Below are 20078 nucleotides of genomic sequence, written 5' to 3'. Positions count from 1 at the left end.
TCTTCCCCTGGTCACCAAGTGTTCATAGGTGCTGGGCCATTGCCATCACAGCATCAGCCACTCCATGGGTTGGTCAGAGAACAGTCTCCTGTCAGTCTTCCCCACTCCAGGTGCTTACACTTGAGCTCATCTTGGGTTGGGCACAGCAGGGTGACCACAGTCTATCCTGGCTCAGGGATGGGTTAGACAGTGCACAGTCTCAGCTCTGCCACTTCTGAGACCTTCAGCCTGAGTGTGCTCACTCAAGCCAAGTCTCCCCACAGCAACCTTACCTCATCTTGTAAGTGGCTTAAGAAGACCACGTCTTCAGATGCGTGTCCTTGGCATTCATTCTGAATGAACTCACATGATCCAAGACTAAGCTGTGGTTCCTGGAGTACAGGCAGCCTCTTCTTGTTCATCTTCATAAGCAAACTGAAGATAGAGGTGTGAGCCACAGGGGGCATATCTCATTAATTCGCCTCATCAAAGCAAGGACTTTTTGATCATGTAGGAAGGTCTGATCATCCACTGGGCTCACTAGGCCCTTACATGTAGGAGGGACATGGGGAAGATCCTTCCCCAGCCCAAGACAGCAGGGGACCTAGATCTAGCGGGTCCTGTCTTTTCACTAGAGGATCGAAAGAGCAGAGTTTCAGTCTCCATAGGGCTCTGTCATCTGTAAATCTCCTTGAAAATATGGGAGGGACAGTTCTCCCCCTGGACAGTACTGCTGCCAGAGACTGATTCCTCTGAATTCCTAGGATTTTCAGAATTGCTCTTGGTGGCCTCAGTCACTCTCGGGCCCAAAATCCTTGCAGCTGGGCTCTTGGCCAAGATCCTGAGCTCTTATCTTTTTTTCCACATATCCCCTGTGAATTGAAGATACATTCCTCTTTTGCAGGAATCTGCTTCTTGGAACATCCGTATTTTTAGAGTGAAATTGAATAAATAAAAATAGGTTGTACTTGCTGTGTCCTAACCACTGTTCTAAATGTTGCCAGTATTTACTGTTTCATTTTTCATGACAGCCCTGTTAAGGTTAGGTACTCTTGTTATCCCCATTTTAAAAATGAGCAGACTCACAGAGAAGTTAACTAATACGTGCTCGCACACAACCACTAAGTGGAGGAGGCAAGAGTCAATTCTAGACATTCTGGCTCCACAGCCCATGCTCTTAGCTACTATACTGTATTCCTTTGAAACTTTAAAAAACATAACCCCATATTAAATTCAGGGCATATTCTATGTTATTTGTCTTAGAACAATGTTATTTGCTCAAACAATCTCATATAAAATTAAGACTTGATTTTCTTTTGTGGAAACCTTCCAAAATAGTTATGGTGCGATCTGAACCATTTCATCTGAGTCCCATTGAGTACAGTGATCGCCATCACCATTCTTTTGGGTTTTCCTGCCTCTGACAGCCTGGTCTTGTTTACATTCAGTCTGTATTCATATACTTGTTCTCTTTGATTAACATACCACTGGAAAACTAACAAGGTTCGGGGTTTGACGTAAACGTGATGGAGGCTTCTGCCACTTTGGCTGTGGACTCCTTCTCAGGCTGTGTTGGCTGGACCTCGTGTCACCATCATTCTGTTTGTGTGCTGGCCGCCAAGTGAGACTTTCAGTCTTCTAGAACCCCATTTGGCCCTATTGCCTGACAAACTCTAAACTTCCTGAGTGATGCTCAGATCATGGCTGGAAGCCCGTCCTGCCCCTGTGCTCTCACACTCTCTTCTGGGCACCATGACGAACTCCAGAGAACCACTCGTGTTTGCAACTTCAACCCTGAATTGTGGGGCTTCCCCATTTGGGAGTTGAAAGCACCAATGCATAATGAAGGGATGCAGTTATTCCAGTCCTTTGATGCCTGAAGACAGGTTGTATGTTATTAGTGAAGATATCACACCCTGAAGCAGGGCTCATAAGGTATTATGATCATACCTCTAGTCCCAGGTAGCAGAGTTAAGAGTAAGGAGATGGAAGCTTATTTGATTTGCTGTTCTTTCCTGTTATATATATTAATCAGCTGGCTAAATTATAGGCCAGGTTCATGGAATGTTTAGCTCTCAAGCATCTATCAGAGGCTTGAAATGTCCGTAACAGGTGGGGGCTTGGTAAATGCCAGGACTCAGCATGATTGAAAGGGTGTTTTGAGTCACGGCACATGGCAACATGGAACTAAAACAGATATATCACAAGTGGCTGGTAGAAATAGACTGGAAGAGAATTTTAACACCTAAAATATGACAAAGATTTGTCCTTACGAGCTTCTCAGTTTCATGAAGTGTTCATTTTCCTCTGATCAAAATTCTGTTTGTATTCTATATTTCCTTCTAAAACTCTTTCTGATTTTTCTCACTTCCTCTTTATTTCCTCTTTTAAGTGACACTTCAAATATATATATTTAAATCTGAGATCATCATAGTGGCTCACCTTGAAAGTCATTTCTTCACTGTTGTCCTGATGGTGTTTTCTGGTTAGAAGGCCACAGAAACATCTCTGGGATGTGGTTAGGATAGTTCCTACATCTTGGTGAGAGTGTAGGAGCAGTATGGGAAGGGGCAGACTTTGGGGACAGGAAACATTTAAAACTGTTACTAATCATGGAGTAACATTTTAAAAAATCAAATGGCAGAGGCCATGGCACGTGTTGAAATGCTTGATCTGTGAGTCTTTCATGGAAATTTTCTGAGCCCTGGTGAATTGTGAAATGAACAGGCCTTCACGGGAGTGAATGAACATTTTCAACATGCTCTGCTAGTGCCAGGGTCTTCTGTTCCATGTATTTTATCTCACTTATAACAGATCTTCCCCTTTGATAGCCACCCTTTCTTGAGCGAAAGGTTCCTCTTTGGGGAGGAAAAACTCCAGGTTTGCTTTCATTTGGATCTTACCTGATATAATTGCCCCTTGTATGGTTCTTGGGGTCCCCTTGTTTTATTCTTTGACCGGTTGTGACACTTAAGCAGTGACTTTGCAAAATTTGGCTTGTCAGTAAGAAAAAGTACTCTTCTCACCCTAAAGATTGACAGGAACATGAGATGGCAGAAGTTGTCCTGGCCTTTTTCTGGCAAGAGCACATAGGACAAGAAATACTCTGGAGAGCGCAACATTGAATCACACCATGTCTCAGTGCATGACTGGGTGCCTTAATCTCGCGGTTGGAGTCGCTCGGGAAAATTGTTGGCGGAGGGACTGGGGAGCCTGACAAAGTTAAAACTTGCAGTGTATTAATGTGTTAGTAGCAGGCATGGGGAGAAGAAGAATGGAAGAGAAAAATGAAGGTGAAAATAGTGATAGGTTCACAAATACTCCATTTCAGGTTGTTATCAGCCTGTTGTCTCTGGCTGGACTCACGGCCAAGTAACTAAACCTGAGTGAGTTTTCCGATGTCTTCAGTAAAAGAAAACTATGGTAAAGGGAGAAGGATCACCACAAGCCAAACCATGAGTGACGAACTCCCAAGGTGTGGGCCAACTGGGTCACTGAATTCGCCATGTTTGACTCTTAGGTTGCGCCCCTTTGAACTTTGGAAGTTTGATCCTCCCAGAGATGCTTGTGAGGTAGAGATTCTGAGGTTCGATTGCAGGGTGAGAATCCCCATGAACGTGATTCCACCCGACCTTACCCTCATCCCTATTTCTCTCTCAGCCTGACATGTGGGATCCCATTAAAGGGGCTTAGTTGTTCGACATCTCAGAAGAACCTTGTTATAAAGCTCCACTCTTCCCCACACTGGCTCTGCCTCCCAAGTGCCCCATCGATTCCCTGATCACCCAGAATCATGAACGACCTCAGCAGGGCGGTGGCCTCTCCCCATCCAGTGCATCTAAGCTGTCCTTTCAGTCCTGTGCCACACTGCCCCTTTCAGCTCTCCTCTCCATGCCCACTGCCCAGGGTGCCTTCATGTAGGTCATCCTCCTGACATCTCAGGGGGGAACCACTGTTCCCTGTCAGAGCCCCTCCCTGCTTCTGGAGTGAGTGAGTGAGGAAGTGAGGCGGTGTGTACTATGGCTCCCTTGTCTATACGCTCCCGCCCACTCTGGGCTGCGTCCTGCCTCTGGAGCAGGCCTCACTCTTCTCATACCTTTGCTCACACTGTCCCCTTTCTTGGCATGCCCCCTCCCCTGCTCTGGGCGCTGCAGTCTCCCCCATTCTTCAGGGACCAGGGCACATATCATCACAGCCATCTAGCCTTGTCCAGTCCCCCGAACCCAATGTGATCTCTGACTGTGATAAATCTTGATACCACTTTTCCATCTGTCTTGTACTCAGCGTACCATGCCTTGCCTGCTAGTCGTCTGTATGTTGATCTTGGTACACTGCAAAGGAAGGGCTGTCCCTCATTCTTTGTGACCAGCAAAATATCTTGCACTGCACAGTGAGACATGTGTTCAGGAAGTGTTATAAAATCAACGAATGGATGGGGTGGTGTTATCTACAGCTGGAGCCAAAGGTAGGTTAAATGTAAATGCAGAGTGGTTGGATGACAGGAGTGTGTAGCTAACCTCTGAAATGGTTCTTGGGTTCTCCTGTGAGAGGAGACTTAGATGTTGTGATGCCCAACACTCACCAGAAAATCATCCTGATGTTTGCTGGAGCAGGAGAGGCTGAAAGGCCTGAAACATGGCCTTCAGATGCTAAAGAGATTTGTTCATCAAACACCAACCAGCTCCACCAACAGTTCATGAAGGTGCTTTGTAAACAGTGCAGTGATTTGTTAAGGATGTTGGCACACATCATGCTGTTAATATGTAACAAAGGTGGCTCAGACGCTGAATAACTGTCAAGGTTTCTGAACCACCTGTTCTTCTTACTGAGAAATTGATTTTCATCCAGCAAAAGGCCTTCTCTGTTTTGGTTTTGTGAAAGTTGTAGCTTTGTGACTTGAGGACATGGGCAGTGGGGACAGATGTCAAAGCAGATGGTGGTCATACCTCATGAATTTTTTAAGGCAGAGTTCACCTTCTTGGTGTAAACTGCGACATAAATGGCTGTTGTCATTGCCTCAGTTCCCAGCTCACTCTGGCTTGTTGGAGTTGACTAATTAATGAATGTTCAGAAAGCAGTTCTCTTGCTTCTGTGTTTTTTCTCTTGTGTTTCAAAAAGAGATTTAGGTGTATTTGCTTATTTTATATGGCTCTTGGTCTGTCTGTATTGTGTTGCCACCTTTGATGAGGACCAGGCGGATAAAGGAATTACTCTTCTTGCTCAAGGTCCTGGGGGCCCAGTGTCTGGGTCACTGAGCTTATTGTTCAGAGCCGGCCAGACAGACATTTAAAAATACCTTAGCTCTACCTAAAAATACACCTCACTAAAATTGAAAATTTAGGGTTAGTAAAGGTTAATCATCTGATAAAATAAGAACATTTCCTCTGAGTGAAAAGTTCGAGTTTGTATTATGGGTGTGGCATAGTTCAGCCTGCCCAGTCTCCCTGCCAGAATGCAATCAGCTGAGATAAGAAGGAGGCTGTGGAGGCATGGCGGGAGGGCAATGTCACTTCCCTTCTTTCCCCAGGCTTTTTTTTTTTTTTTTTTTTTTTGACACTAATGTGTAATAAATCTGCCTGTACCATCTGGGACTTTATTGTTATGTCATTTGACAGCCAACTAGGAATTATTGGTAGTTTTTGTTAACTTTTAGAAAAACTTCTCTTTAAACATTTGAAGAGCATAGTGAAGTGAAGTCACTCAGTCTTGTCTGACTCTTTGCGACCCCATGGACTCTAGCCCATCAGGCTTCTCAGTCCATGGAATTTTCCAGGCAAGAGTACTGGAGTGGGTTGCCATTTCCTTCCCAGGGGATCTTCCCATAAGAACCACGAAAACCCATTGGTTTATTCATCATGAAGCATGTATTGCTTACCTGTGGAATCTGGGAACAGGAAGCCAAGTAAAGCATGACCCTGGCCCTCGGCCTGTGTGGAGGAAGGGGGGATGCGTGAATAGGGTGAAACCAGTGACAAGCACTAGATGAGACATGGCATGACCCAGAGTGAAGGTTGTCTCCTTTTCTTAAACTTCAGTGGCCAAGGCCACTTTTTAGGAATCCAGGTGGGACTACATCTCCATTTCATATGTGCCTTGATGAATGCTTCTCATGTCTTTAAATTCACTTTTTCAACACACATCTTTCATGGGGAGCAAATTGGGGAAGAGAGTAGGGAGAGTGGGGTGGGGAGCACGGTTGCTCTTTTAAACAGGGTGGCCAAAGAAGATGGCACTGCAAAAGTGCCTTGGAGCAAAGCCTTGAAGGAAGCAGAGGAGCAGCCATGAGAAGCTCTGTGCTGAGGGAATGGCTGGGGGGACCTGAGGTGGGGTGTGTCTGGAGGGTGTGAGGCTGAGGGGGGCAGGGGTGAGGCCAGAGAAGGGTCAGGACAGAGGTGGGGGACGGACTCACAGACTGTACTCAGGACCTCGGCTCCTCCTGGAGCTCCATCCCAATGACCAGCCTCCAGCCAGCAGATGGCCTGTGAAGCCATTAGAGCATGTTAGGATGCCATGTCTTTGTCCCTATTTCTACTTTTACTGTCCCTGACAGTGAAAAGCAAGAGATTTTGTTTATGGGACAGTGTCTCTTCCTTGGCGTCCATAGTAGGTATATATGCGTGTATGCCGCTCCCTCCTGCCCCACGCTGACACTAAGGAGATACATGGCTAGAATTGCCCTCTTCAGTATTCTGCTGATCTCTGGTGCAGACCAAGGAGAACAGAGATAATGCCCTTGATCTGTATATTCTTCATGCCTAATCCCTTTTAATTACACTGGTAACATAAGTTTATCTCTTATAGTTACTTTTATCATTAACAGCACAAAACCTCTCCAGAAGACCAAATGCAAGCTCTTTAGGCATATAAAGTGGATTAATGAGGGTGGCTCAGCGTTAAGGTATGCCAGGGCTGAGTCCAAATTTTATTCCAGTACAGGGATCACTTTCTATGTGGCCTTTCTGGCTCTGGAGCTAATTTGGATGCTGAGTAGCCCCACAGGTATTTATATGTAGTGTTTGGTATTTTTACTGGGTCCTATTCTTCTCCCTTGGATCACCTAAAATGGTTAAGAATTTTCTAGTGGGATTAAGGTTGTGATCTCTGGGGAGGGGTGGGCCATCTGCTCTTGGTTATTTTTGTGTTAGCCACTTCCCCTTAAATGTATGTTCACAACTGAGCCGCAGCCTTATCAGCTGGGCTCGAGGGAAGACTGGCGTAGGTGCTGCTCCTGCCTGAACTTGGTCTCTGAGCCATGGCTTCCCATAGACACTCAGGTAAAAGCTTCATATTTTTTATCTTCTAGCAAGCACAGTTTTATTCAGGCACTGAATCCATATCATTGGTCTGAAAGATACTTTTTGATGAAATTATTTTAGTCTTGTCTAAATAGTAAATAAGTCTAGCTCATCTCTGTTCTGTCCTTGCCTTCTTCAACTGCTGTTTCCACAACAAAATATTATTCTTACTCAAGTGAAATCATCAGTTTGAGTAGTTTATTTTTTAATATATAAATATACTACTATATCGTACGGTTTCCAGGACATCTTATGAAGCTGGAGGAGACTGTGTGAGGAAAGAGGTTTTCTTTGTTATTAGGACTTTTTTGTTGTTATTTATAAGATACAAATCTTCATCTTGTCAGTGCTATAAATCGAATTTAAAGTATTTGGAAAAGGTCAATCAAATATGGAGCTGGAAAGAGGAAGATTTATAACTAAGAAAGTCCATACTGACTTAACCATACCTTCTCCTTTCCTGAGCTGTGTTTTGAGTTTTCCCGAAGAAACAGCTATGATACTTTTGATATGACACATAGATTATTAATTGTTCTCATCAGAAAAGGGGTCAAAGCTTCCATACCTCTAGAGCATCATTATCATTACCATGAGAGTTTTCCTGACATTAAGAAAGCCCTTTGGCCATGGACAAGACTCCCAAGATAGGGCCAAAGGCCTGAAGGATGGCCAGTTTCCCCCAGAAAGCCCAGTTTTCTGGAGTTAGCCTGCTGCCTCTCTCTCCTGCAAAGCCAGAAATGTCGCTGTGTTTCTGTTGCCTTCTGCCTAGGTAACAGTTCCCTTTCTTAGCAACCAGACACTTCGTGCCATCTCCCAGCTTTCAGATTAAGGGCCAAAGTAATTATCAGTGGCAGTCTTTTGGAAAAAACGTTTTTGAAAACTTGTAATTGACTGTCAATATTTAAACAATGGAAATACTTTTAAACTTCTTTTCTGGTATTTTAAAACAAATACACTATAATGGAATGCACTGCTTTAGTGAATCAGTATGCAATGTATTCCTTGTTCCCAAGTGTTCAAGAGCAGTCTGTTTTTCCCCCCACTCTCAGGAGCCACTTTGCAAACATGGCACCACACGCCTGAGATTGTGGTAATCTGCCAACATACACTTTCTTTGCCTGTAGAAAAACTAGCCAGTTGTAGCAGTTGTTCCAGTGGACCTTGAACGTGTGTTAACTGGTAGAGTAACTCCCTGTTTTACTTACCAATTAAGTGACAGAATAGGGAAATATATTTCAAAGGTGGCACGTTTATAACACACCCAACCTTGAGTTTTTAAATGGCACCAAATCCTGACATTACTTTTATGTAAATCTGAAGGCTCTGACTCTGACTAGACAAACTACTGACACTGTCTAGATGATTTTTGAAATCAGGAACTATTTTAATAGTTTAGTTAATCAGAACTCATCTTCTGTTGCGTTAGGTTCATAGGTCCATGAAAGCAGTTGAGAAAGAAGTGCTCGCAGAAAGAAGCCCCCTAGTGCCCTGTGAAGGACTCTGTGGGGACGGAGTAGAGGCTCTGCTGATTGGATGGATCATAATCCATTTTTAGGGACCATCCACATACTGAGGGGACCTTTCAAGGACAAGAACTGATGCTTTTGTATTGAATACTTACCGTTTGCAAAGTTCTGCAGATTTCATTCCTTCCCCCCCTCCCGACCCCGGCCTTTAAAGTTGAGGATGGGGTAGATGGGAGGGCAGTGAAATCATGTAGCTCTCTCTCCAGGCCAGAATGTAAAGGGGACAGTGGGCAAGGGGAGAAGACCCAGTGGACTGGCTTCCAGAAATCACAGAAAAGTGGTAGTCAGAAATCTTGTGGAGAAGGCAATGGCACCCCACTCCAGTACTCTGGCCTGGAAAATCCCATGGACGGAGGAGCCTGGTAGGCTGCAGTCTGTGGGGTCGCTAGGAGTCGGACACAATTGAGCGACTTCACCTTCACTTTTCACTTTCATGCACTGGAGAAGGAAATGGCAACCCACTCCAGTGTTCTTGCCTGGAGAATCCCGGGGACGGGGGAGCCTGGTGGGCTGTCGTCTATGGGGTCTCACAGAGTCGGACACGACTGAAGTGACGTAGCAGCAGCAGCAGAAACCTTGTTCAAGGGTAAAACTGAACGTTTTGTACTTTCAATGACTACCAAATGACCGCCTGCTACTTTGCCACAACTAGAGAAACGGAAAACACACGTTCTGTTGGCTGCCAGGTCAATGGGCCTTTCTGTCCGGTGTGAAAGGCAGAACGTGCTGCACGTATTGTGTGCGACGTTCAGAAAAGCTCTCTGTCAGAACAGAGCAGTTCTGGGAGAGGATCTGCCCAGGGGAAGTTCAGGGGCACGGAATGTTTCATTGGATCATCTCTACGTAGCCCCCTCCTGATCGCAGGTGTCATCTAAACTGGGTTACCTGTGACCAATGAGCCGAAAGAAATTGCAGGCATTTTGGAAGCCTCCTGAACGAGATCTGTTTGTAGGGCAAAAATGACTTTCTAATTTTCCGTGAAATTCTCTGAAAGCCCACTTTTCAGTGGTGACTCATGAGCCCCCCATGGGGGTGGCATCTCCAGGTGTGCGGGTGTGGCTGCTGCATAAGCCTCCCTTTCATCAGCTGAGGGTTTGCTCTGCTGAATGTTCTCAGGAAAGCAGTCTACCCTTTCTTCAGAAGCCAGAATTTATACATGGAGTGACTAATGTCCTGGTATGTTGGACTTAGCAATTAACAGACCAGAAATAACCTACATTTTTTTCCCATTTGAGTTGCTGTTCATTGTTTATACTGTACATTATGCCACTCATGGAAAGCACATAGTTAGAAAAATGCTACCTAGTCTTAATATTCACTTTTTCCTTAGATATTCTTATTGTGAGCAACTTGGGCAGGAGGGGGAAAATGAAGATTAGCAAGAAGTCCCTGAGAGAATATGTAGAAAACAGAAACAAGATTATTAAATACAAATTGTATCTTCTCTAATGAGAGGTTTATAGTAAACAAATGTTGTGTAATGTTGTATTTCTTGTATGTGTACATGATTAAATTGAAAGCCAAAACTTTTTATTGAGATACTGAGGTTTATATAGGGTCCTCTTAGCCTGTTGGATATAGTTCAGGAATTTTCTGAAAGAAGAAGCTTGTTTATTAAGTGAAAAATGATGTGTCTTTTGAAGCAAGCATAGCGAGAAAGTCAGGCTACCATCTTGGAATAAATACTAAAATTTGATCACCCAGTCACATTTCCAGCTGCATTCCAAGTGGCTAAGTCTATAAAGGACTGTCACCTAGACATCAGGACCTTAGAGTCCCATGAGCAGTTCCTGATTTTCTAAAACAGAAATATTTGTTATTAAATGTTTTTAATAAAAGAGGTTTTCAAAACTAACAGTGATAACTCACCTCCACCTGTCAATCCATAGGCACGAACTGTGGGACCCACATCGCCCAGGCCCTGGATCGGTTCTCCAGGGCTACTAGTGTACTTGCAAACTTTCCTGTGATAGAGGAACCTCACTAGCACACAGGAGTGAGGGCTACACTGTGAAGTAAGATTAGTCAGAGATCTCCCCTGGGGCACACATGTTCTGGACAGGGACTGGCAACCTTGAAGGGAAGGATCATTGTAATGTTATGTATCCAGTGTTTCATCTTTTGATTGATGACCTGCCCTTTCCTAATAACAGCAATAGGCCAAGGCAGAGAGATCTGGAAATTTTGGAAGGTTAAAAGGTTTTGTATTTCACGTATTTAGAAATTGCTAAGGAGGTAGAAAATTGTTCCCTAAGAGCTAAACGCCTAAGTGGATGTCATTCACTAAGATTAAAGAGGAGATAAAAATGCCATCTTCACCATTTTTCCCTCTATTCTCTTATTTCTAGCAAAGGGGAAAAAAGGAAAGTGTAGAGATTTTCTCTCATGAAGTCAGATCTTCACAATGGATCATTTTGGTGGAGCCCACAGATCAGAGTGTTTGCTGTCTTTTAGGAGCTTCTATCTGTCTCAGCATTGCCATTTATAAGCCATTTTCTTAGAGTTATTAATCTATTTGATGACAAGTAGTAACAATATTTTGCTCTTGTGCACGTTATCCATATTTTTTGCAGAGTTCTGTTATCGTAACTATTTCTGCAGCAGGAATGTATTACCCCAACTTCTACCTAAGTATTCTGCATGAAGGTTTGAAATAGTTTTTGACCAAATAATCATAAAGTTAGAATAACACGAGGTAAGCTCATTCAGGTTGCCCAAGTTCCACTTATTTGGATTTATTGCAGAAAAGTACTAAAGTTCATGAATTTGACATCGACATTGTTAACATGCTTCAAGTATTTCCAGCCTATTTATGTATTAGGCAATAAAGCCCGCATTCCTAGAAGTGCCTATTTTATCTTGACAAATAAGTGTTTCCACACACATGAAAAGGGCTCAAGTCAGCTGTGGAAATTGTTCTAAAAGGGTATGCCCTTTGAAATCTGTCACTCCATCTGGATACACACTCTCTGAGTTTATGTATGCTGTGGTGGGACATATGAAATAACCCTGGACTTTTCATCCTACAGAAAGAAAAAGTAATGCCTATAGCGGGGATTCAAAAACACCAAGTGGTCAGACTTTCCTTAGTAGTACCATTAACCAGGGGTTGATCCACTGAACTTTCCTTCTGCTTGGTTTACAACCGTGTACTGTAGGTGTGAACAGTTTCACTGGCAGAGTCTGTTTTCAACATACCCTTCTTCTGCTATGTTCATTGCTGAGCCATGGATTATGGATTAGTTCATTGGGTGCCTAGAAACTCTGAGCGAGTCATGTTCCAGAACTATGAAAATTAACCAGTGAAGAACTTGGCATTGGTAAAGTAGTTATTTGAAAGTATGGAGTTTTAAGCTGGGAAGGGTTTGGCAGGTAAGGTCTTATGGTACTGTGGACCACAGTGGTTTTCCTTCTCTCAAAAACCTCTACATAGAATTCACTGTGTTTTCTGGTAGTCTTTTTTGGTATGACATGAATATCTGTATTTTTACCATAAAACTAGGACTCAGAAATACTGGGTCTATGTATGGTACTCTGGGATAGAAATATTAGAATCCATTTCTATTTTGGACAATATCAAAAGAGAATGATATATATTAAAATGAGTTGGGTTCAGACTTCTGTAGACTTTGGTAAGAGAGAAGGAGGGATCTTCAAATATGGTCCAAGAAGATAGTCTGTGAAGGACTAAATCCGCCATGGTTACTAGCCACACAGGAAGCCAGCGCTGTCTAATCTTACAAATTCTGATTTCCTGCCAAATGGCATTTAGGAGCCACTGATAATTTAATTTCCTGGCACTTACTGTTACTGGAGATTTATTTGGTTTCTCCATGAAGCTCTTAACAAGAAAGTAAATCTTTGTTGAGTGTACAATTTCAATATGGAAAAGCTAATAAGACAAGGATTTTATGTGGCATGTGAAAGGCCAACAAGAATGAATTAGAGTGATTGTCAACATTCTATCCCTGTGACAGGCACTCTGGCCCATGTACACAGGGGCTGAAGACAGTTTAAAAGCTCCCTTAAGTACACAGTGTGTAGTTCAAGGAGATAGACCTGGCTTCATCGCGGCTCTGCTTTTCTTTTCTAACCCACTTATGGGGGGGGCACCCCAGTTTTCTTTTGGGGGGAAAGTACCAGTAAGAACTTTTCTCAGGTCTCAAATCTCTGAACTGTGACACAACTGTCCCAAGCCCCTGTCTTCACAGAAGAATGTCACTCCTTGTCTTCAGCTGTCAGGTGTCTGGAGAGGAGGATCTGTCTGTGGGAGCTGGAACTTTATGGGGTCGGTGGGGGGTGGGGGAGGCAAGCACCCGCCCTTGTCTGGAGGCTGCTGGTTCTGAGTGAGAGTTCACCGCCTTCCCTGGCACTGCTCAGACACAGGGTGTGGTTTCCTTAGCTCACTCTGCTGTTTGGTTGCCTGCGGCAACAGAATCCAAACAACGTGGACATGTGTTTGTATTAAAAAAAAAAAAAAAAAACTGGGAATGGGACCCAGAGTTGGAGTCCGGGGCTGTTCAGTTAGCGGAAGAGCTACGGTGAGTACCAGGCAAGTGCTCGTTCCTCTTCCCTCCTTTCTCTCTAAATTACTCCTGGGTTGTTTGCTCACACAATAACCATGTTTGTGGGTAGCTGGAGAAAATAGTGTCTATTTTTGTGTTTCCTGGGCAAATTAACTAATCATTGTCTATTTAACAGTGTAAATTTCTTTTTCAGGGAGAGAGGAAGAAATTAGCATATGCTTTCAAAAGTTGGGAGCTAATAGAAACATTTGTTACCTTTTAAGTAGCAGGATTCAGAGTGCTTTTTATGGGCTGTGACTTCGGGGTGGGGAGGGGGCAAGGGGAGTTGTTCATAGGAACAAAGTGGAAGGGGTTCTTGGAATAATCAACTTAAAACCTTTTAAAAGTCATTTTTGCCCAGATTATACTTTACAGTTGCAATTTTTTTTAAAAAAGCAAATGTTCTAAATCATATAGGTTATTAACCATATTGATTTTCAGATGCTCTAATGAAGGGGAATTTGATTTTGGCTCATCTCAAAATCTCACTGTGACAAATAGTATTCAGTTGCCAAACTGGCTGGTACCTATGGAGAGTGCCATTTTAATAAGTTCTCTTTTGCCTGAATGCTTGGGCTTCGAAAGTTAGTAAAGTATCTTGTAATAATTCTTTAGGATCTTTGTAGGGATTAAAAAGTGCTCTGGCAGGTTTAAAATAAATGCAGACATTTAAAATAAATGACTAAGTATTGTTTCCATGCCTAGCGTGGTCCAGAGTCAGCAGTAAGTTTTTGTTCAGATGAACTGAACTTTGCAACTAGGAGGAGAGTGGGGCCTCCAGACGATACTCTCGGTGCTGAGAAAGTCGGGGAGGGTGGCGGGGCTCCTGGTTGGGTCTCTAGTGAGGGTCTGGGCACCTCGTTCCTGTGAAGGGGGAGCCCACGAGCTGCCACCTGCTGACTCAACCCAGAGCAGCGTGTCCTTTGGTGTAGACCAGCCTCCCCTCTCCAGCCTGTCCCATCCCAGCCCTGCCCTTGCTTACCAACCGCCCCCCCCCCCCCCCACCGCTTCAGGGTGCCAGGGACTCATGGCAGGATGCTTTTGTCGCGGGTGTCTTGGTGAGGTGCCTGTTGCCTGGGTCCCGGGGTGGCCTCCCTGGAGCCCCTCAGGCACACTCCAGCCTAACCCTTGGCTCTTTGTCCCTCCTGTTCGCCCCCCACAGGTCCTTCCAGCTATAAAGTAGGCACCATGGCTGAGAAGTTCGACTGCCACTACTGCAGGGACAACCTGCAGGGGAAGAAGTATGTGCAGAAGGACGGCCACCACTGCTGCCTCAAGTGCTTTGACAAGTTCTGCGCCAACACGTGTGTGGAGTGCCGCAAGCCCATCGGCGCCGACTCCAAGGTAATGGCGGCTGTGGGGGGCGGGCGGGAGGGGCCGGGGGGATGTGGATGGGGCCTTGGCCCTTCTGCTTGGGCTCTGGGCAGGGAGGTAGGGGGGACTGTGTGGCCATGTGGGGAGGTCTTGCTCACCGTGCCCGGCGACTGCTCGGTTCCCAGGAGGTGCACTACAAGAACCGCTACTGGCACGACACCTGCTTCCGCTGCTCCAAGTGCCTCCAGCCCTTGGCCAGTGAGACCTTCGTGGCCAAGGACAACAAGATCCTGTGTAACAAGTGCACCACTCGGGAGGATAACCCCAAGTGCAAGGGCTGCTTCAAGCCCATCGTAGCAGGTACCAGCCACACTCAGCCCCGGGGCAGCCAGGGAGGAGGCCCTGAGGGCAGACGTGGCGAGGGGTTGCTTGCGGGGATGGGGCTGGAGCCGCGGGGAGCCGCCGCTGGAGTTCAGCGTATATATGCACGCATATATATACCTGAATATATGTGTACACATATATGCTTGCACACACGCACACACCTGGCAGCTAAAAGAACACTGGAGAGAACTGTCTGTGGCAAGAGAAGGAAGTGAAAAGTATGTAGCGCTTTCTCATTTGGGATAGTAAGTGATCGAAGCATGCTTCTTCCTTAGGGTGTAATTCTGGGTCACATTGCATCTCTGCATCCACAAAAGCCATGGGGGTGGGGGAGTGGGGATTCAGGCATCTGACCCTAAATCACCACGGCCGGGGTTCCCTTCCTGACAGAGTTTGGGTGGGCATGACTACATGGAGGACGTGGTGGAGAACTCCCCGTGGGTAGGTGAATGGAAGCATGGGGCCCAAGCACTGCAGGGCCTGCATTCCATCCACTCTGGAGGGCCCAGGTGGCACCCCGAGCGGATGCAGCCCCCTGCAGGGCACTGCCAGTGGCTACCCCTTCGCTTCCCCCCACCCCACAGGAGATCAGAACGTGGAGTACAAGGGCACTGTCTGGCACAAAGACTGCTTCACCTGCAGCAACTGCAAGCAAGTCATCGGGACAGGAAGCTTCTTCCCTAAAGGGGAGGACTTCTACTGCGTGACTTGCCACGAGGCCAAGTTTGCCAAGCACTGCGTGAAGTGCAACAAGGTACGTGTCAAGGGAGTTCTAGCAGTGTTTGACAGTTTGCAGAGCACTTGCACACACACTATCCCATTCCATCCTCACGACAGCCCTGTGACGTAGGAATTATCATTCTCGTTTTACAGATGAGGAGACTGTGGTAGTAGAAAGCAGCGCCCAGGCCAAGGCAGGCTGTTCAAGGGCACACTGGCTCTGGAGGCCGGCCTCCTGCACCCAGTTGCTATGTAGTAACCTTGCACAGGGGCTCATCTTCTCTGAGCCTCAGTGTCTTCATCTGTAACTGGGGGATAATGATAGCACCTGCCTCCCATGGCCGTTGTGGTGATTTAATGAGATACTGTAGACCAGAGCGCCCAGCACAGTGCCTGGCACGTAGTAGGCATTCAACCTAATGGTTGTTGAATCTGAATCCGGTGCTACACTCCCTGGTCTAGGCCATCACATCTGGAGGAATCACTTACCAGGATCAGCCCTGGCATGCCGAGTGCTTTGTGTGTGTTACCTGCTCTAAGAAGCTGGCTGGGCAGCGTTTCACCGCTGTGGAGGACCAGTATTACTGCGTGGATTGCTACAAGAACTTTGTGGCCAAGAAGTGTGCTGGATGCAAGAACCCAATCACTGGTAGGCTAAAGAGTCCTTGCTAAGTCTGCCAGGTTAGGTTTTGCGCATGGTAACCATCTCTCATTTTCCTACGTCGTCGGTTTCATCCACAAAGGCCCCAAAGAATGCCCTTCTCCCCCTGCCATTGTGGTCCCGAAGGCCCCCAAGTAGTTTGGATTCTCCCCCAGGCCAGGTTAGCCTTTGCAACACAGAACACTTCTGACTACTGCCGACTAACTTACGCCGCTGCCGGAGATCACGAGCCTGAGACCCACGGCCACGGGCAGGCACTGCGCAGGGGGGGTACTGGGGGGAGGGGTGGGGGAGAGGAGCACGGTGGGCTTGGGTGGGGGAGGGGAGGAGGGGGGGAGGCCGGAGAGTGAGAAGCTGGGATGAGAACACCCCCCGTAGCGGAAGGCTAGCTCAGAGGTGCCGGTGGGCAGTTCTTTTGTGATCAGGAGCCGAGCTAATCACTTCATTCCTCATCTCGCGGCCGCGGTCCACGTGCCCTGGGCCCTCTCCCCCCGCCTCCAATTTTCCCGTCTCCCGGGGAGCCTTGAAATGTACATTTGAGAAGACTTTTGCCATCCTCAGGGAAAAGGACTGTGTCAAGAGTGAGCCACCCAGTCTCTAAAGCTAGGAAGCCCCCAGTGTGCCACGGGAAACGCTTGCCTCTCACCCTGTTTCCCAGCGCCAACCTCCGGGGCAGGCATCCGGGTGGAGAGAGGACTTGTCCCTCGTGGGTGGTGGTTCTTTATAGAAAAAATCGAAGCTTAGCAGCTCCTCGAGGCCCGGTAAGTGCACACCCCACAAACAGCCCAAGTTTGCCTCCTGGTGGCCACTTTGATGCCATGGCCCTGACCTAAATCAAAGAAACTGGTTGTGCTGGGAGGTCGGTGCGCGTCAGTCACAGGGCAATGGCGGTGGCTGGGGATGTGGGTTCTGGAAAGCAGGGGTGCCTCGGCGGAGCTCTGGCATCTTCTCAGGTCCCGGCGGCGTGGGGGACAGTGCGCGGTGGAGCAGGGGGCCGGGCACCAGGCAGACGCAGCCTGCGTGCTTGTCGGCTCCATGAATGGGCAAAGGCGGCGGCCTGGCTGCCACCTGTGTCCACTCAGCTGTCGTTCTTGTCCGCTTTTGTTTCCTCCACAGGGTTTGGTAAAGGCTCCAGTGTGGTGGCCTATGAAGGACAATCCTGGCACGACTACTGCTTCCACTGCAAAAAATGCTCCGTGAATCTGGCCAACAAGCGCTTTGTTTTCCACCAGGAGCAAGTGTATTGCCCCGACTGTGCCAAAAAGCTGTAAAGTGACAGGGGCTCCTGTCCTGTAAAATGGAATTTGAGTCTTGTTCCTTGTGTCCTTGCCCTCTGCCCGACACCACCCATAGGGCAAGAGTGGCCTTTCACCTCTTCAGAGTTGCTCCTTCTGTCTTTTCTCCCATTTTACAGTTATTACTTGAGTTAAGGGCACACAGTGATCATATTAGGATTTAGCAAAAAGCAAGCCTGCAGCAAAGTTTATTTCTCCAAAGCTACAATTAGGAAACAAATACTTACGTAGATTGATTCTTCTGCATGTTTATCATAGAGCAGAAAAGCGCTGACCATATAACTGCTTAGTGATGTAAGCAAGAAGCCTAAGAGTTAAAACCCCACTGAGATACCTCTCGTGGCTCAGCTGGGACCCACATTATCATCACATGACACAAGAGTTGCAGCGGCTGCTCCAACTCAGTTGCTCACCCTGTTCTGTGAGCAGAAAGAACTTACTGAAATGCATGGTTTAAATAACTTCCTCATCAAAACCTTCCTTCTGTTTTTTGTGCTTTCAAATAACTAATCCGAATTTCCAAAAAATTAACATTTGAATTTAGCTGTAATTCTCGACTGACCTTTTCCCCTGTACTAATGTTTGATTTCCCCATGTGGCGTGTTTTCTGAGCGTTCCTACTTTCAAGCACGGAACGTACAGGTGATTTGGAAAGTGTAGGCAGATCTGAGAAAACGAGCCTGTTTCAGAAGAACGTCATGACAGTGAATACTTTTGGAAGCTTAACAAAACTAACCCAGCTGTCCTTTTATCTTTTTTTAATTAATAATTCCTTTGTTTTAATTAATAGCAACATAGTTTATGGGTTTGGAGACTTGCATGAGAATATTTTAGCCCCCTTATATGTTCCTACAGTTTTAAATTCATCCTACAGAAGTAACCATAAAACTCAAGAGGGGTAGGTGAACAGGCGCCAGAACTATCATTGACACGGATATGACATTTCCCAGCAGTGACGAGTGGAATCCCTTGTAACATAGTACTTGTCTGCTGTGTGTCCGTGTGTTAAACAGGCCCGCCAATTCCCTTCTCTTGTGATTCTGAGGACTGTTCCTCCAGAGCTTAGCTGGCTCTGGGGGAGCATGGAGGACATTGTGCCCATAGGCAGAACCAGAGTTCCACGTAGTGCTTACCTCAGTCGCAGGATCCCCTATTTACTGTATTCTAGCTACATTGTTATATTACATAGTATAATGAGACAATATCAAGAGTACACATGTAATGACAATGCATATTAACATTCTCATAGGAGTGGTTAGAGAAGCCGATGCCTCATTTCTACATTTTGTCATTAGCAATGATCATCTAACAGTTCTGTGTATCCTTACAGAAATAAAGCAGCATATAAATAACTTGCCTCCTGACTTCTTATTCTGCCTGGTGGAATTGTTCTAAGGTGATACTGAGATCCAGAAACCTGAATGACTACACGAATTATAAACAAGATAAAAGAAACCCGTAACAGCACTTGGATCCAGTTAAGAACAATAACAACGAAAAACCCCACTCTGACCCAAAATGTTTCCCAGATGTTGATTACCCTTAAAAAGAGCACATTGCTTTCCATTGGCCAGGGGGTTGGCCAAGAAGGGAATTGCAGCTGAAGTGTGTCGAGAAGTCATCCTGTCTATGTTCTGATTGCCCTTCCCTGTGCCATGTGGAGCCCTACTGTGCCTCAGCGGCCACTTCTCCACTGCCAGGCCTTCAGAAGAAGGTGATCCTGCTCAAGGACACCAGTCATTTGGGAGGCTGCCCATTGGGGCCCCTCTATCTCAGGGCTGGGGGATGTGGAGATGGTGTGGACAGAGGTGGAGGTAGCTTCTAGATCATGGCTCACAGCCACACCCCTGAAGCTCAGGTTCTTGGGGCATCCAACCTGCCCACACCACGTAGTTGTTTCAGGATGGTGCTGGGGGCCCAGTGCCACTGGTGTCTGCTGCAGGCTCCTCAGGTGGAAGGACATTTCAGCTAAAGGGTGAAAGTCAGGAGCAGAGGTCTTTCAGGAACTCACACCCGGGGTAATGAAAGGACAGAACGTGTTTGAAGCTAGCATTTGCCACATTATGAATCAAGACCTGTTTGTAGCAAGTTAATTCTGTGAATGGAGAACAGCCTCTTGTGTGTTTCCCTAGAGAAATTAGCAGTTAAAATCATTAAAACTCTGTTTATGAGTCTATCGGGTCACCTCCTGGGGCCCCAAGAAGTAGGGGTGAGGTGGGGAGTTGAGATGGTGGCCCTGCTTCCCAAAGGAGCTGGGTGATGGGCAGTGGCAAGGGCTGGAGCCCAAGGGGGCCCCAGGGGGAGACCCTGACACAAGTGCCCCACCTCCCTGCTGCTTT

At 46.4% G+C, this 20078-nt stretch overlaps 1 protein-coding gene across 4 annotated transcripts in view; it reads left to right on the top strand.

Annotated features, from left to right (window-relative positions):
• Positions 1-19091, top strand: part of FHL1 (four and a half LIM domains 1) — a 57773-nt gene extending 38682 nt beyond the window's left edge. Inside the window, exons 1-7 of one of the 4 annotated variants that reach the window (XM_065914920.1) lie at positions 7103-7253; positions 14528-14709; positions 14865-15039; positions 15648-15817; positions 16246-16432; positions 17006-17205; positions 17561-19091. In XM_065914920.1, coding sequence (XP_065770992.1) covers positions 7232-7253; positions 14528-14709; positions 14865-15039; positions 15648-15817; positions 16246-16432; positions 17006-17205; positions 17561-17644 — 1020 coding nt within the window. In that variant the 5' untranslated portion in view covers positions 7103-7231 and the 3' untranslated portion in view covers positions 17645-19091. Of the gene's footprint in view, positions 1-7102; positions 7254-13332; positions 13353-14527; positions 14710-14864; positions 15040-15647; positions 15818-16245; positions 16433-17005; positions 17206-17560 lie in introns of those variants that run through there. The other 3 variants (XM_065914917.1, XM_065914919.1, XM_065914918.1) reach the window with 3 other exon arrangements.
• Positions 19092-20078: the final 987 nt, after the last annotated feature.

Source organism: Muntiacus reevesi, chromosome X, assembly GCF_963930625.1.
Source record: "Muntiacus reevesi chromosome X, mMunRee1.1, whole genome shotgun sequence".
Taxonomy (NCBI): Eukaryota; Metazoa; Chordata; class Mammalia; order Artiodactyla; family Cervidae; genus Muntiacus; species Muntiacus reevesi.
This window is presented reverse-complemented; position numbering and strand designations above follow the sequence as displayed.